The sequence below is a fragment of the Epinephelus fuscoguttatus genome, linkage group LG22, assembly GCF_011397635.1.
Source record: "Epinephelus fuscoguttatus linkage group LG22, E.fuscoguttatus.final_Chr_v1".
NCBI lineage: Eukaryota > Metazoa > Chordata > Actinopteri > Perciformes > Serranidae > Epinephelus > Epinephelus fuscoguttatus.
In genome coordinates, this window is record NC_064773.1 from 46,284 (window position 1) to 65,000 (window position 18,717).

General features: G+C 44.7%; 2 protein-coding genes across 2 annotated transcripts; one reads left to right on the top strand and one right to left on the bottom strand.

The window, feature by feature from the left end:
* The first annotated feature begins 533 nt into the window (after positions 1–533).
* calua (calumenin a) lies at positions 534–12,273 on the top strand. Its single transcript, XM_049567369.1, has 7 exons — positions 534–681; positions 2,018–2,244; positions 8,559–8,752; positions 8,833–8,999; positions 9,085–9,145; positions 9,381–9,583; positions 11,201–12,273. Exons 2-7 carry the CDS (start codon positions 2,027–2,029, stop codon positions 11,303–11,305), a joined length of 948 nt encoding a protein of 315 aa, XP_049423326.1. The 5' UTR covers positions 534–681; positions 2,018–2,026; the 3' UTR covers positions 11,306–12,273.
* Positions 12,274–12,525: 252 nt separating this feature from the next.
* Positions 12,526–18,656, bottom strand: opn1sw1 (opsin 1 (cone pigments), short-wave-sensitive 1). Its single transcript, XM_049567370.1, has 5 exons — positions 18,317–18,656; positions 17,582–17,750; positions 17,345–17,510; positions 16,894–17,133; positions 12,526–12,630 (listed from the first exon to the last, which is right to left on the bottom strand). Exons 1-5 carry the CDS (start codon positions 18,654–18,656, stop codon positions 12,526–12,528), a joined length of 1,020 nt encoding a protein of 339 aa, XP_049423327.1.
* Between the last annotated feature and the right edge of the window lie 61 nt (positions 18,657–18,717).

Sequence of the window (18,717 nt, forward strand, 5' to 3'; positions counted from 1 at the left end):
CTCTGTCCCTCTGTCCTCTGTCCCTCTGTCCTCTGTCCCTCAGTTTTCTGTCCCTCTGTCTTTTGACCCTCAGTCCTCAGTCCCTCTGTCTGTCTCTCTGTCCCTGTCTTCTGTTCCTCTGTCCCTCTGTCTCCCTGTCCTTCTTCTGTCCCCGTCCCTCTGTCCTCTGTCCCCGTCCCTCTCTCCCTCTCCTTCTGTCCCCGTCTCTCTGTCCTTCTGTCATCTGTCCCTCTGTCTTCTGTCCCTCTGTCCTCACAGCAGATCAGGCTAACAGAGTAAATATTGTCCTCTCTCTCCCAGTTTCCGGTCGGACTGGTTCTTTGATGGGAACCAGTTTGTGTCTCTGGGCTGTTTGAGGACGTGGCAGGACGCGGATCACTTTTCTCTCCGCTGAGTCTCAGCTGCAGCTGCTATTGGTCCACGTGAGGCCTGCAGCCAATGACGAGCGAGTGCGATGACCGAGTCCAATGACGCCATCAGCCCCACGCGAGCCCCTGCTGAAGTGGACCAATGGCAGCGGGAGAAGTGTTGCAGGCGGCTCCGGATTGGCTGCGGCAGGACGGAAGCGGCGGAGCGGGTCCGGAGTGTGAAATGATCGGAGACAAGAAAAGAGACGGACGGTAAAAAGACACGAACAGAGTCCAGGTGAGACGGACAGGTGCACGAGCTCCACACCAACAGGTAAGACATCAGCTGTTTGTTCAGGCGGAGGAGACGTGACGGTGTCGGCTCACAGCTGCGCACTGTTTCTGTCACTGACATCATCTCCTTCATCTTCATCTCTAATAAGTTTGACGTGTCTGATCATGTTTCTGCTTCCTTTCTATTAACGTCATTTATTACAGACTGACTCTGAGTCATCTTCATCCTCATCCTCATCTTCTTTAATAAGCTTCCTGCCTCTGATCACGTGATCATGCTCCTGTTGTTGCTCTCATCATCATCATCATCATCATCTGTGTTTGTAGAATATGTTTCCGCTTCACTTCCTGTCTCATCTGCATCACAGATGTAACTCAGCAGTACTCAGTTACTTCAGTGAAAAATACTCTGTTAAATAAAACATGTTTTTGTGATGTCACAGACTCCTAAAATCTGTGACATCACTGAACAGACGACTCGTTAACAGCGGGACGTCTCTCTGAGGATGCTCATGAGACTCAGCTGAACTTTGTCCTCCCCATGTCTTTGTCCTGTCCTTTGGGATGGTTATTATGAGATATGTCCGATATTTCATCTTAATGTCATGTGACACCTCGCTGTCAATCAATGAATCAATCAATCAATTTTATTTATAAAGCCCAATATCACAAATCACAATTTGCCTCAGAGGCTTCACAGCATACAACACCCCTCTGTCCTTAGGACCCTCACAGCTGATCAGGACAAACTCCCCCCAAAAAATCCTTTGTCCTCACTGTCCTCGCTGTCCTCATTGTCCTTACTGTCCTCACTGTCCACTGTCCATCGTTTGTCCTGTGGGAATGTATCGTCTGTGTCCAGCTTTTTCTTTGCTGAAAACAAATTTCCTTCAGGACGAGTTTCTTTTATTTTAAAGTATCAGAAGTTGAAGTTTCAGTCTGTGAATAAAATCTAAATCTAAAATCACTTCTGTCAGCGTGTTGTTGTAAATTTAGATTTTGTTGATTTATTAATATCTGAGCAGTTTAAAGACTCTTCATTATCAGGTATTTAAATTTTTAATCATCATCACAAAGCTGCTCTTTTATTTTCTTTGTAAAATCTTAAAGCAAGTTTCAGAAAATTATGTGAGGTTATGGTCACATTTTACTGCCACCATCCCAAAACATACCTGTAGTCATTACACTCATTAATCAGACTCACCTGTGTCAGGTTAACGGATGATGATGATGATGATCTACTTAGAGAATAAAAGCAGTCACACATCTTTAACCTGTGAAACATGATTTTTTTTTTTTCAGTGAAGTTATTGATGTTTATTAATCAGTGAATCTTTGTTTGGATCGTTAACTTGAGTCTGTTTCCTGTCCGTCAGTCTGTCAGGATGATCCGTCCATTGCTGATGTGTTTCGTCCTCTGCGTCGTCTCCGGCAGCAGTAAACCAACAGAGAAGAAGAGTCGTGTTCATGAGGAAGAACCCCTCAGCCACCTCGAACATGACGACCACAAAAACTATGACTACGACCACGAAGCCTTTCTAGGTCAGGACGAGGCCAAAACCTTCGACCACCTCCCACCAGAGGAGAGCAAACGCAGGCTCGGGTGAGTTCCTGTGTTTGTGTCTTTAACGTAGAAAGACTTTAAATCAGAACACACGTGTCCTCCAACATCACCTGAGCTGCAGGTGTGTCTTCCTCTTAACGTCTTCAGTCAGGTTCATTTTTATAAGCGGACAAACTGGATTTTATTTCCTGGTTCCTGGTAGAAACGTCCCAAACTGGTTCGACAAGTTCACTCAGGTTTTATTTGTTTACACACAAGTTTATTTCAGTGACTGAAACACCTGAGACATCGGTGAGACACCTGAGACATCGGTGAGACATCAGTGAGACAAGTGAAGCATTAGTGAGACTACAGTGACACATTAGTGAGATATCAGTGAAACAACACTGAGATATCAGTAAGACAACACTGAGACAACACTGAGACAACAGTGAGACAACAGTGAGACAACAGTGGGCCATCAGTGAGACAACAGTGGGCCATCAGTGAGACATCAGTGAGACAACACTGAGACATCAGTGAGACAAAAGTGAGACATCAGTGAGACAACACTGAGACAAGACTGAAACAACAGTGAGACATCAGTGAGACAACACTGAGACATCAGTGTGACAACAGTGGGCCATCAGTGAGACAACAGTGAGACAACACTGAGACATCAGTGAGACAACAGTGGGCCATCAGTGAGACAACAGTAAGACAACAGTGGGCCATCAGTGAGACAACAGTAAGACAACAGTGAGACAACACTGAGACATCAGTGAGACAACAGTGAGACAACAGTGAGACAACACTGAGACATCAGTGAGACAACAGTGAGACAACAGTGGGCCATCAGTGAGACAACAGTAAGACAACAGTGGGCCATCAGTGAGACAACAGTAAGACAACAGTGAGACAACAGTGGGCCATCAGTGAGACAACAGTAAGACAACAGTGAGACATCAGTGAGACAACAGTAAGACAACAGTGAGACAACAGTGGGCCATCAGTGAGACAACAGTAAGACAACAGTGAGACAACAGTGGGCCATCAGTGAGACAACAGTAAGACAACAGTAAGACAACAGTGAGACATCAGTGAGACATCAGTGGGCCATCAGTGAGACAACAGTAAGACAACAGTGAGACAACAGTGGGCCATCAGTGAGACAACAGTAAGACAACAGTGGGCCATCAGTGAGACAACAGTAAGACAACAGTGGGCCATCAGTGAGACAACAGTGAGACATCAGTGAGACAACAGTAAGACAACAGTGGGCCATCAGTGAGACAAGAGTGGGCCATCAGTGAGACAACAGTGGGCCATCAGTGAGACAACAGTGGGCCATCAGTGAGACAACAGTGGGCCATCAGTGAGACAACAGTGGGCCATCAGTGAGACAACAGTGGGCCATCAGTGAGACAACAGTGAGACATCAGTGAGACAACAGTGAGACATCAGTGAGACAACAGTGGGCCATCAGTGAGACAACAGTGAGACATCAGTGAGACAACAGTGAGACATCAGTGAGACAACAGTAAGACAACAGTGGGCCATCAGTGAGACAACAGTGGGCCATCAGTGAGACATCAGCGAGACAACAGTGGGCCATCAGTGAGACAACAGTGAGACAACAGTGAGACAACAGTGGGCCATCAGTGAGACAACAGTGAGACAACAGTGGGCCATCAGTGAGACAACAGTGAGACAACAGTGAGACAACAGTGAGACATCAGTGAGACAACAGTAAGACAACAGTGAGACATCAGTGAGACATCAGTCAGACAACAGTGAGCCATCAGTCAGACAACAGTGAGACAACAGTGGGCCATCAGTGAGACATCAGCGAGACAACAGTAAGACAACAGTGGGCCATCAGTGAGACAACAGTGAGACAACAGTGGGCCATCAGTGAGACATCAGTGAGACAACAGTGAGACATCAGTGAGACATCAGTGAGACAACAGTAAGACAACAGTGGGCCATCAGTGAGACAACAGTGAGACATCAGTGAGACAACAGTGAGACAACAGTGGGCCATCAGTGAGACATCAGTGAGACAACAGTGGGCCATCAGTGAGACATCAGTGAGACAACAGTAAGACAACAGTGGGCCATCAGTGAGACAACAGTGAGACATCAGTGAGACAACAGTGGGACAACAGTGGGACATCAGTGAGACATCAGTGAGACAACAGTGGGACATCAGTGAGACATCAGTGAGACAACAGTGGGCCATCAGTGAGACATCAGCGAGACAACAGTGAGACAACAGTGGGACATCAGTGAGACATCAGCGAGACAACAGTGAGACAACAGTGGGACATCAGTGAGACATCAGCGAGACAACAGTGAGACAACAGTGGGACATCAGTGAGACATCAGCGAGACAACAGTGAGACAACAGTGGGACATCAGTGAGACATCAGCGAGACAACAGTGAGACAACAGTGAGACATCAGTGAGACAACAGTGAGCCATCAGTCAGACAACAGTGAGACAACAGTGAGACAACAGTGAGCCATCAGTGAGACATCAGCGAGACAACAGTGAGACAACAGTGGGCCATCAGTGAGACATCAGTGAGACATCAGTAAGACAACAGTGGGCCATCAGTGAGACAACAGTGAGACATCAGTGGGCCATCAGTGAGACATCAGCGAGACATCAGCGAGACAACACTGAGACATCAGTGAGACAACAGTGAGCCATCAGTCAGACAACAGTGGGACATCAGTGAGACATCAGCGAGACAACAGTGAGACAACAGTGGGCCATCAGTGAGACATCAGTGAGACATCAGTAAGACAACAGTGAGACATCAGTGAGACAACAGTGAGACAACAGTGGGCCATCAGTGAGACATCAGCGAGACAACAGTGAGACAACAGTGGGCCATCAGTGAGACATCAGTGAGACAACAGTAAGACAACAGTGAGACATCAGTGAGACATCAGTGAGACAACAGTGGGACAACAGTGAGACAACAGTGAGACAACAGTGGGACATCAGTGAGACATCAGCGAGACAACAGTGAGACAACAGTGGGACATCAGTGAGACATCAGCGAGACAACAGTGAGACAACAGTGAGACATCAGTGAGACAACAGTGAGCCATCAGTCAGACAACAGTGAGACAACAGTGAGACAACAGTGAGACAACAGTGGGCCATCAGTGAGACAACAGTGAGACAACAGTGAGACAACAGTGGGCCATCAGTGAGACATCAGTGAGACATCAGTAAGACAACAGTGAGACAACAGTGAGACAACAGTGGGCCATCAGTGAGACAACAGTGAGACATCAGTGAGACAACAGTAAGACAACAGTGAGACATCAGTGAGACATCAGTCAGACAACAGTGAGCCATCAGTCAGACAACAGTAAGACAACAGTGGGCCATCAGTGAGACAACAGTGAGACAACAGTGGGCCATCAGTGAGACATCAGTGAGACAACAGTGAGACATCAGTGAGACATCAGTGAGACAACAGTAAGACAACAGTGGGCCATCAGTGAGACAACAGTGAGACATCAGTGAGACAACAGTGAGACAACAGTGGGCCATCAGTGAGACATCAGTGAGACAACAGTGGGCCATCAGTGAGACATCAGTGAGACAACAGTAAGACAACAGTGGGCCATCAGTGAGACAACAGTGAGACATCAGTGAGACAACAGTGGGACAACAGTGGGACATCAGTGAGACATCAGTGAGACAACAGTGGGCCATCAGTGAGACATCAGCGAGACAACAGTGAGACAACAGTGGGACATCAGTGAGACATCAGCGAGACAACAGTGAGACAACAGTGGGACATCAGTGAGACAACAGTGAGACATCAGTGAGACATCAGTGAGACAACAGTGGGACATCAGTGAGACAACAGTGAGACAACAGTGAGACAACAGTGGGACAACAGTGAGACAACAGTGAGCCATCAGTGAGACATCAGCGAGACAACAGTGAGACAACAGTGGGCCATCAGTGAGACATCAGTGAGACATCAGTAAGACAACAGTGGGCCATCAGTGAGACAACAGTGAGACATCAGTGGGCCATCAGTGAGACATCAGCGAGACATCAGCGAGACAACACTGAGACATCAGTGAGACAACAGTGAGACAACAGTGAGACAACAGTGAGACAACAGTGAGCCATCAGTCAGACAACAGTGGGACATCAGTGAGACATCAGCGAGACAACAGTGAGACAACAGTGGGCCATCAGTGAGACATCAGTGAGACATCAGTAAGACAACAGTGAGACATCAGTGAGACAACAGTGAGACAACAGTGGGCCATCAGTGAGACATCAGCGAGACAACAGTGAGACAACAGTGGGCCATCAGTGAGACATCAGTGAGACAACAGTAAGACAACAGTGGGCCATCAGTGAGACAACAGTGAGACATCAGTGAGACAACAGTGGGACAACAGTGAGACAACAGTGAGACAACAGTGGGACATCAGTGAGACATCAGCGAGACAACAGTGAGACAACAGTGGGACATCAGTGAGACATCAGCGAGACAACAGTGAGACAACAGTGAGACATCAGTGAGACAACAGTGAGCCATCAGTCAGACAACAGTGAGACAACAGTGGGACAACAGTGAGACAACAGTGAGACAACAGTGGGACATCAGTGAGACATCAGCGAGACAACAGTGAGACAACAGTGGGCCATCAGTGAGACATCAGTGAGACATCAGTAAGACAACAGTGAGACATCAGTGAGACAACAGTGAGACAACAGTGGGACAACAGTGAGACAACAGTGAGACATCAGTGAGACATCAGTCAGACAACAGTGAGACAACAGTGGGACAACAGTGAGACATCAGTGAGACATCAGTAAGACAACAGTGAGACAACAGTGAGACATCAGTGAGACAACAGTGAGACAACAGTGGGCCATCAGTGAGACATCAGTGAGACATCAGTAAGACAACAGTGAGACATCAGTGAGACAACAGTGAGACAACAGTGGGCCATCAGTGAGACATCAGTGAGACATCAGTAAGACAACAGTGAGACATCAGTGAGACAACAGTGAGACAACAGTGGGCCATCAGTGAGACATCAGTGAGACATCAGTGAGACAACAGTGGGCCATCAGTGAGACATCAGTGAGACATCAGTAAGACAACAGTGAGACATCAGTGAGACAACAGTGGGCCATCAGTGAGACATCAGTGAGACATCAGTGAGACAACAGTGGGCCATCAGTGAGACATCAGTGAGACATCAGTAAGACAACAGTGAGACATCAGTGAGACATCAGTAAGACAACAGTGAGACATCAGTGAGACAACAGTGAGACAACAGTGGGCCATCAGTGAGACATCAGCGAGACAACAGTGAGACAACAGTGGGCCATCAGTGAGACATCAGTGAGACATCAGTAAGACAACAGTGAGACATCAGTGAGACATCAGTGAGACAACAGTAAGACAACAGTGAGACAACAGTGGGCCATCAGTGAGACAACACTGTTTCATCAGTGAGACATCAGTCAGACAACAGTGGGACAACAGTGGGACAACAGTGAGACAACAGTGGGACATCAGTGACACAACAGTGGGACATCAGTGAGACAACAGTGGGACATCAGTGAGACAACAGTGAGACAACAGTGGGCCATCAGTGAGACAACAGTGAGCCATCAGTCAGACAACAGTGGGACAACAGTGGGACAACAGTGAGACAACAGTGAGACAACAGTGGGACATCAGTGAGACATCAGTGAGACATCAGCGAGACATCAGTGAGACAACAGTGAGACATCAGTGAGACAACAGTGAGACAACAGTGGGCCATCAGTGAGACAACACTGTTTCATCAGTGAGACATCAGTGAGACATCAGTAAGACAACAGTGAGACATCAGTGGGCCATCAGTGAGACAACAGTGAGACAACAGTGGGCCATCAGTGAGACAACACTGAGACAACAGTGAGACATCAGTGGGACATCAGTAAGACAACAGTGAGACATCAGTGAGACAACAGTGAGACAACAGTGGGCCATCAGTGAGACATCAGTGAGACAACAGTGAGACATCAGTGAGACATCAGTGAGACAACAGTGGGTCATCAGTGAGACATCAATAAGACAACAGTGAGACATCACTGAGACAACAGTGGGCCATCAGTGAGACAACACTGAGACAACAGTGAGACATCAGTGGGACATCAGTAAGACAACAGTGAGACATCAGTGAGACAACAGATGAAGCAACTGTGTCAGAGACATTTTAGTGTCGTGGACGTCGTCATCAGGACTGATGGAACTCCATCAGTCGGACGCCGCCCATCAGTGAAACTGATGTGATCAGTAATAAAATACTGTGTTTGTGTTTTGGCAGCATCATCGTGGACAAAATCGACACCAACAAAGACGGATTCATTTCTGAGGACGAGCTGAAGAACTGGATCAAACTGGCTCAAAAGAGACACGTGTTGGACAGCGTGGAGCATCAGTGGAAAGACTTCGACATGAACGACGACGGTCTGATCAGCTGGGACGAGTACAAGAACGTCACATACGGCAGTTACCTGGGTAAGAAGTGTCAGCAGCAGTTATTAATGCTCTGATGAATTTTCTGATTGATTAATTGATTGATTGATTATCCTTTACAGAGGACCCTAAGACAGACACAGAGTACAACTACACTCACATGATGGCGAGGGACGAGAGACGTTTCAAAGTGGCAGACAGAAATGGAGACATGATCGCAGACAAGCAGGAGTTCACAGCTTTTCTTCATCCTGAGGATCATGATCACATGAAGGACATCGTGGTGCAGGTGAGAGTGGTGTCACAGATGTGATGTCACTGGCATGATGTCACTGGCATGATGTCACTGATGGCATGTTTGCTCACTGTCACAGGAAACGATGGAAGACATCGACAAGAACGGCGATGGTTTCATCGACCTGAAGGAGTACATCGGTGAGTTATCTCTTTCTGTCAGGAAGTGACAGGAGTTTAGCTTGAGCGTCTCCCCCCTCTGACACAGGTGGAGGTCACATGACAGGAAGTGCTCAGTCAGCCAATAGAAACTCTGCTGACTTTTTGAAATATTTCATTATTGATTCCTAAACAGAACGGTGATGTCATCGTATGTTCATGTTAAAAGGTCACGCAGTGTGAAGAACTCGTTTGTCTCTTTATCTCGTGGTCGTAGGAGACATGTACGCTGCCGAGGAAGAGGACGATGAAGAACCAGAGTGGGTGGCGACCGAACGTCAGCAGTTCTCCGAGTTCAGAGACAAAAACAAAGACGGAAAAATGGACAAAGAAGAAACTCTGGACTGGATCCTCCCATCGGACTACGACCATGCCGAGGCCGAGGCCAAACACCTGCTGCACGAGTCGGACGCCAACCAAGTGAGACACCTGTTTAACCCTTTAATCACTGACGTAAACTCGCCTGTAATCACTGATGTATACTCGCCTGTTTAACTCTTTAATCACTGACGTATACTCACCTGTAATCACTGACGTATACTCGCCTGTTTAACTCTTTAATCACTGACGTATACTCACCTGTAATCACTGACGTAAACTCGCCTGTAATCACTGATGTATACTCGCCTGTTTAACTCTTTAATCACTGACGTATACTCACCTGTAATCACTGACGTATACTCGCCTGTTTAACTCTTTAATCACTGACGTATACTCACCTGTAATCACTGACGTATACTCGCCTGTTTAACTCTTTAATCACTGACGTAAACTCGCCTGTAATCACTGACGTATACTCGCCTGTTTAACTCTTTAATCACTGACGTATACTCACCTGTTTAACTCTTTAATCACTGACGTATACTCGCCTGTAATCACTGACGTATACTCGCCTGTTTAACTCTTTAATCACTGACGTAAACTCGCCTGTAATCACTGACGTATACTCGCCTGTTTAACTCTTTAATCACTGACGTATACTCACCTGTTTAACTCTTTAATCACTGATGTATACTCGCCTGTTTAACTCTTTAATCACTGACGTATACTCACCTGTTTAACTCTTTAATCACTGATGTATACTCGCCTGTTTAACTCTTTAATCACTGACGTATACTCACCTGTAATCACTGACGTATACTCGCCTGTTTAACTCTTTAATCACTGACGTATACTCACCTGTTTAACTCTTTAATCACTGATGTATACTCGCCTGTTTAACTCTTTAATCACTGACGTATACTCACCTGTAATCACTGACGTATACTCACTTGTTTAACTCTTTAATCACTGATGTGACTCAGCTGTTTAACTCTTTAATCACTGACGTATACTCGCCTGTTTAACTCTTTAATCACTGACGTATACTCACCTGTTTAACTCTTTAATCACTGACGTATACTCAGCTGTTTAACTCTTTAATCACTGATGTGACTCAGCTGTTTAACTCTTTAATCACTGACGTATACTCGCCTGTTTAACTCTTTAATCACTGACGTATACTCACCTGTTTAACTCTTTAATCACTGACGTATACTCAGCTGTTTAACTCTTTAATCACTGACGTATACTCGCCTGTTTAACTCTTTAATCACTGATGTGACTCAGCTGTTTAACTCTTTAATCACTGACGTATACTCGCCTGTTTAACTCTTTAATCACTGATGTGACTCAGCTGTTTATCTCTTTAATCACTGACGTATACTCGCCTGTTTAACTCTTTAATCACTGACGTATACTCACTTGTTTAACTCTTTAATCACTGACATGACTCACCTGTTTAACTCTTTAATCGCTGACGTATACTCACTTGTTTAACTCTTTAATCACTGACATGACTCACCTGTTTAACTCTTTAATCACTGACGTATACTCGCATGTTTAACTCTTTAATCACTGACGTATACTCGCCTGTAATCACTGACATATACTCGCCTGTTTAACTCTTAAATCACTGACGTACACTCACCTGTTTAACACTTTAATTATTGATGTATACTCACCTGTTTAACACCATTTTTTTCTGCCTTTGTTCAGGATGGAAAACTCACCAAAGATGAAATCCTCAACAACTACGACATATTTGTTGGGAGTCAGGTGACGGACTTTGGGGAGGCATTACTACGACATGACGAGTTTTAGAGACGTAGCAGATTTTTAAATATTTACTCCTGTTTTTCGAAGAATAATTTATTTTATACAGAAGCTTTTCACAACTGTGTGTGTTCACGTTTGGACTTTAAAAACTGCTTTGACAGGTCACTTTGATCTTTTTTAAGTATTTTACACATTTTATTTACATTTCTTCGGACCATATATTTTGTCCTTGTCGGGTTGTTTCTGCTCTTCACTGTGGTTGATGTTAGAGTTTTCACTTTTCTGCTGCTGTGATCAGTTTCCTGTTTTTGTGTTTGTGTTCATCGCTGACTGATTTCTGATCAGCACTCTCAGTCCAGTACCAACAGTTAAAGATAGTCCAGATCTTTAACGAAACTCTTCTCCACCAACATGGATCAGGTTCTGTTCTGGTTCCTTCACCTCACATTAAACTGTTTGATCAAACGTTCATTTGATCAGAACCTAAAGTTGGTTTCTACCTGTAAAATCACCATTTTTTTCTTGACCTGAAGTGAAAAGTGTGACATCATCAGTGGGTGTGTCCTGTTCTACATGTTGGAAAGAGAGGGCAGAGTCTTGAAGTTTTTTAATCATTGATTCCTGCTGGTTTTGGATTTTTTGGGGATAAAAACAAACATCGTTAGTGACAGAACAAAAGTTAGAGGGTGTGATTGGTGGTTTTACTTCGACTGTCAACTCGTGTTGTTTGTTCAACACCTCGGTCGATGACACGTCTTTGATTTTATGGTTCTGTTCCAAACTGGTGGAAACGTGGGCTGGTTCACCTCATAGCACCAAGGGTCCAAAGAATCCTGAACTGAACCAGAACCAGTTTAAGAACCAGAAGTATATCAGATCAGATCAGGTGGTAAAGTGTTGAAAGAGAATAAAGTCAAAGGATGTGTAAATGTCTTCAGAATATTCACCATCATCAGTTTTTTTTTCTCTCAAACTTTTACAGCCTGTTTGTCAATAAACATCCGAAGTGTGAAGCTTTTGTTTGTGTTTGTTTGTTTGAGTGAACGGATCCTTTAAGTCCACATTTCTGTTGAATCTTTATTCAGTTTAAAAGTAACGGAGGACAAACAAACTCTTTATTAATATTTTATTTCTTTATTATTTTGATGCCTTTTATTTAAACACAGATGTTCTACAGTAAAATGAAGAATCTGAAAAACTTTGTTTTATTTACATGTTTGTCAGAAACCTTCAGAGAATATTTTCTCTGTTTGTCAAGTTCAGTTTTATGAAGAAGACGTGGACACTGAGGACACTTCGGTCTTCGAGGAAACTTCAGATGATTCGTCCATTTTCTTTCCAAACACCGTCTCCATGATGCAGCCATTAAACTGCCAACGAAAACAACCATCGTCAGGGATTATTAAACCTGTCTGTCTGTCCTCCTGTCTGTCTCCCTTGGAACTCTCCAAGTGTTCGTCTAGTTTCTGTTTTATATTTATATTAAATATCATCAGATTATAAACATGATGGAACACAGGTCATTTCCTGTTTGTATTTATGTCTACCACTTCCTGTGTGATGTCACCACCACATATCAACTCATAGATATATATATAATCATTAGATGACTCATTCCTGTGGCTACTGTGCGTCAACGTCGCCACCATCTTGGGGAGGTCACGGCCGACTAGCTAGTACTGTTGTGTATGGAGATAAGTCTTCAGCAAACTTGGCATGATAAAATATATTTACAAAGTTTCTTACATATTTTTCATGTTTTATATATATATATAAATATATATATATATATATATATATATATATATATATATATATATATATTGGACTATCTTTTGATATTGTATTTTGTGCTTCAAGATTTTCTATTATTCTATTTTTTTATTATATTTAGACTGTTTGATGTATCACTGAGGTTGCATTTATGAATGATCCATATTTGTATTGATTTAATGTTAATTTGAACCAGCTGGTTTCTGTTAAAGGCCCAGTGTGTAAAACGGGTTGAAAACAGTGACATCAGTGGTCAAATTCTAGATTGCAGGGCTCACTCACTCACCCCTCCCGTCGGGTAAATGACGGTGGCCTCGTAGGGACAAAAAGCGTTGCGCAGACAAGAGTTTTTCAGGAGTAGGTCTATCTGGCGACGAGGTGAATGTTTATTTAGAAATCTAAACCATGTTACGATATTGTAATGAATCCCTCACGAGCAGGAGACCAGAGGAGCGTTCGGGAAAAAGGCCCGTTTATTTGAGCGCTCCAGAAACTCCGGTAACACTCCAGGGGGTAAAAGACTCCGTCCCAAACTCTGACTCTTCTAGTGTAACACACACACTTCATACACACATACTTGTTTACCATACCGAGTGGGGACCCCCCTCCCCTCTCTGCTCCACCAATCTCCAGCCCGCACACTGACTGACAGCGTAGCCTGTAAACAGAGCTCAGCTGTTTATTTAGCCTAGCAATATCTCCGGACTATAGCAGCTGCAATGGACGACTTTGAACGTGATTTTGAAGAGTTTCTTGTGGCAGACACAGACCCAGAGCCATACCTGTTTGAGCCGGAGCATACAGATGAGGAACTCCATGTGTTGGATGCTGAGCGGGCGAGAAGAGAGGCTGAATGCACAGAATGGGATTCGGTGCTACTGCTACCATTGTTGGGGAGATATATCATCAGGAGGAAAAGCGCCACAGAGAGTGCATCACAAGGAGTGAAGTTGCGTCTTCTTTTCCTCGCAGATGACAGTTCGGGTTCATTCTCTCCTGTTGCGTGGTAAGTGTGGTCCATTCGCAAACTTTATAACTAAAAAAACTTTTCACTACTCTCTATCGACGAACTACTAACACTCTCTGCTGTTTCCTCCTCCTTCTTTCTTCCTTCCGCTGTCTTTGTTGGTTTATTTATTAACGCATGAAATTAGGTGTGGGGTGCCCCAAGGGTCAATTTTAGGTCCAATTCTTTTTAATCTATACATGCTTCCCCTTGGGGACGTCATCAGGAGGCACGGCATCAGCTTCCACAGTTACGCAGATGACACACAGCTGTACATCACCATGTCTCCTGATGACACAGGGCCAACTGATGCCCTTTTTAACTGCATTTTAGATATCACGTCATGGATGGCAGTGAATTTCCTGCAGCTCAACCAGGACAAAACAGAGGTTTTAATTATTGGTCCTGAAGGCCAGAGAGAGAAACTTTAACCTAAACTACAAGATTTTAAACCTTCACAATGTGTAAAGAACCTGGGCATCATTTTTGACTCTGAGCTTAGCTTTATTCCACACATCAAAAATGTAACAAAGACAGGTTTTTATCATCTTAAGGATATAGCCAGAGTCCGCCCGTTTCTCTCTCAGGCTAACACAGAGGTGCTGATGCATGCTTTTATCTCTTGTCGTTTAGATTACTGTAATGCCCTGCTGTCTGTTCTTCCCAAAAAGACCATCTCTAATCTGCAGCTACTCCAAAACTCAGCTGCACGAGTGCTGACGAGGACCAGAGGGCGGGCGCACATTACACCAGTTTTAAAATCGCTGCATTGGCTCCCCGTGTGTTTCAGGATCGATTTTAAGGTTCTTTTACTAGTTTTTAAATGTCTCAACAGTCTTGGGCCTTCTTATTTATCTGACCTGCTTTTATTATATCAACCCTCGCGGATCCTGAGGTCCTCCGGCACCGGCCTTTTAATCATTCCAAGAGTTAGAACAAAAACCCATGGGGAGGCTGCATTCAGCCATTATGGCCCTCACTTATGGAACAGCCTGCCGGAGAGCATCAGGACTGCAGAGACTGTTGATGTTTTTAAAAGGAGGCTCAAGACTCACCTTTTTAATTTAGCTTTTAACTGATTTCTTTTACTCTTTTAATTCTTCTATTATATGTTCTTTTTACTTTCTAATGCTTTTAAATGATTTATTTTTAAATCTTTATGCATTTTAGTCTCTAAATCTTTATTTATTTATTTATTTATTTATTTATTTATTTATTATTATTAATATTATTTTAATCTTTAACTCTTTCATTTTTCCTAATCTCCACACCATGTGTGGAGTCCACCCCGGTCTGTCTGGTCGGGGTGGTCTCTGTGGTGGCGCTTCCTGTGGCCGTGGGCTGTAGCGCCTCTCAATGTGGATGGCTGCCCATAGGTGGTTCTTTCTTCACCTGGTTCCTCAGTGCCCAGCCATGTTATTGACTATATTGACTGTGTGTGTGTGTGTGTGTGTGTGTGTGTGTGTGTTTATATGTGGGGGTGGGAGGGGCGGGTTTTCAATATGTATGTATTATTTTTGTTTGTTTTTATTCTGTGAAGCACTTTGTGCTGCATTTTTAATGTATGAAAAGTGCTATACAAATAAAGTTTGATTGATTGATTGATTGATATTTATACACGCGAAACGCGTTCTCTGGCTGGCTGGATTGTCCGCTCGGTCTGCCGTACATACATGGCGGCGCAAGATGGCGACCTCTCTAAAGCAAGGCCCTTGCTATATATATATATATATATAAAAGCATAATTATAAGGCTACGAAAACCAAACAAATTTTATTTTATAGTGATTATACACTTATATAAACATATTAATGGGTAGAATATTCAGATTCAGATTCAGATTTGACAATAAACCATGCCAAATATTACACACTGGCCCTTTAAAAGGGACACACGCCTACAAGCTAGTGATGGTGAGATGAAGCCTCATGAAGCATTGAAGCTTTCCAGCAAATTGGTTCTTGAGGCTTCATGTGCACACGAAACCACCTGCTGGCCAAAGTGTGTAAAACAGGCAGCTGTGACCTCAACCATGTAATCTGTGATACACGGTATTTTGTGTCAGTAATAGGTGTTGGGAATGACTATTAATAATAATAATGATAATAATAATAATATTATAACTTTCTTTTTATCAATATAGTGTATTTTCTAGTGAGTATATTATGACTATACTGTATCAAATACATCTACAATAAACTGTTATTGTTTTGTGAATGCATCCTGTGTGTATAAACCAATCATTTGGCTAAAAATTGTATTGTGGTGTCATATAATATAATAATGGCAAAAGGGGTAATATTCGTGTTCTGTGTCACTTCTGTGCAAATCTCACATCAAGATCTGAACCGCTTCCCGAACCAGTCACATGGTACAGCCTGGCAGCGAGCCTTCGGACGTCATCAATGACGTCACTCATCTGAAACAATACAAGCCTCGATATGCGCATCGCGGAAACACTTCCTGGATTACTCAATGCACGCTTCGAAGCATCGGCACAGCACATAACGTCACTACCACAAGCCATTTAATGCTGAGGACGGCTATGAGCTGAAACATGTCCGTTCGCCTGCTGCTGTGCAGTCCTCTATATTAAAAAGTATTATACTTATTAGTGAGTGCTGTCGGGTTCTTCTGCTTTGCTGTAATATTTTTGGACCGGCACCCAGTTACACTTTGAGACTTTTGAGTGAGCACCTAACCCAAGTTTGCTGAAGACTTATCTCCATACACAACAGTACTACCCAGCCGGCAGTGACCTCCCCAAGATGGCAGCGACGTTGATGCATCGCTGAAACGGGCCGAAGCCATCAACGAGGTGTCTACTGTATATAATACCTATGCATCAACTCACTTGTTTGTTCATGAAGGCATAGATCAGAGGGTTATAGACACACGAGCTCTTGGAGAAAAAGGCCGGTATGGTGACGAGTCGATAATCTTTGTTTTCGTCTGAAGAGTAGGCGAAGTACAGAGCGGCGAGGGCGTATGGACCGTAACATGTGACGAAGGATCCCACCATGACGATGATCATCCTCGATACTTCCTTCTCCGCCTTCTGAGTGGAGACTGACTCTGTCTGCTGGGCTGCTACCTGAACACAAGACACAAGACCAGACCCTTAAACCAGACCCTTAAACCAGGACCTTCAACCAGGACCTTAAACCAGACCTTAAACCAGGACCTTAAACCAGACCCTTAAACCAAGAACATGAAAAAGGACCTTAAATCCCCAGGATCTTTCACTAGAACCTTAAACAATGTTCGGTAAAATTATGGATCAGATTTGTTGGGGTCAAACTCACCGCCCTCAGAGCGCCCAGTAACTGGGAGTAGGAGAAGATTATGATGGCAAGCGGAGCGATGAAGCAGGTCACCATCAGGAAGTTCGTGTAGCTGCTGCAGTTGAACTCCTCATTGTGAGTGTACCAGTCGGGTCCGCAGGAGCAGCCCAGACCCTCCGGGATGTACCTGAGGACATGTTGTGTTTAAAACATCACGTGAACTCTTTAAAGGGCAGCACCTACAGGTGTGTCATCTACCTGCTCCACCCAAAGAAAGGTGGGATGGCACAGCCGACCCCCATGAACCAGGTGAAGGCGACAGCAGCCAGAGCGTGGTCACTGCCGAACTTAAAGGCTCCAAATGGTTTACAGATGACCAGGTACCTCTCAAAGGACAAGACAGCCAGAGACCAGGCCGTCACCAGTCCTGAGGATGACAGAGGGAACAGAGAGGACAGAGGGGGCAGAGGGGACAGAGCGGACAGAGAGGACAGAGGGGACGGAGAGGACAGAGGGGACGGAGGGGACAGAGAGGACAGACGAGAGAGAGGAGACAGAGAGGACAGAGGGGACAGAGGACAGAGACATTACATCATTATAAAATGTCTCCACACAGATTTTATTTTGGCAGTGGGCGGGGCTTGGTGCTCAGTGTAACTGAATCCAACGTGGCCGCCGCTTCACTAACATGTTACAGGTAGAAACAAGTCTGAGGACAGAAAACGACGCAGTGACAGAATCTTGGGTCAAATCTTATCAGCTTCGTTTGACAGCAGTAGAGACTGATGTGACCGGCGGCTGCGTCACAGACTCCTTGGCTCTGATTGGTGGAGCTGTCGCAGGTTCCAATGAATCACAGACAATAACAGGAGGATGGACAGACTGTCTGTCTCCTGCTGTCCCGTGTGGACACAGAGACAGTTTCAGCAGACGTAACCACCTGAAGCTTAACGACACGTCTTCTGTGGTTCAATCAGAGCTGATGTCTTTTACCTGCTATGGAGCCCATGGCTGACTCCAGAGCGCACATGGTGTGACCCAGGAAGAAGTATCCCTTCATGGTGGAGACGAACACCTGACTGACGGAGAAGATGACGAAGATGAATCCTGCGATGGAGATGTTGACCAGGATGTAGTTCAGAGGGACTCGCAGCTTCTTGTACTTGAGCGTCACGAAGAGGACGATGAAGTTTAGAGGAGTTCCAGCGAACAGGACGAAGCCCATGAAGAGGGTCTGCAGGTGAAACACCCACTGAGGGGCCAGGTAATACTGCGGCCCCTCGAAGGGACTGACCTTAGAGATGTTCTCGTACAGGTGGAAGTGCTTCCCCATGATGACCCTGAGCTTTCTACCACACCTGACGACCTCATCCTCTTTATATATATGTGCTCAT

Coding starts and splice junctions, on each gene's coding strand:
- calua (XM_049567369.1), top strand. CDS start 2,027: ATGATCCGTCCATTGCTGATGTGTTTCGTCCTCTGCGTCGTCTCCGGC. Junction 8,753..8,832: donor CACATACGGCAGTTACCTGG/GTAAGAAGTGTC, acceptor TATCCTTTACAG/AGGACCCTAAGACAGACACA. Junction 9,000..9,084: donor TGAAGGACATCGTGGTGCAG/GTGAGAGTGGTG, acceptor TCACTGTCACAG/GAAACGATGGAAGACATCGA.
- opn1sw1 (XM_049567370.1), bottom strand. CDS start 18,656: ATGGGGAAGCACTTCCACCTGTACGAGAACATCTCTAAGGTCAGTCCC. Junction 17,751..18,316: donor AGCCATGGGCTCCATAGCAG/GTAAAAGACATC, acceptor TGTCATCCTCAG/GACTGGTGACGGCCTGGTCT. Junction 12,631..16,893: donor ATGCCTTCATGAACAAACAA/GTGAGTTGATGC, acceptor TTTCGTTGGCAG/TTTAATGGCTGCATCATGGA.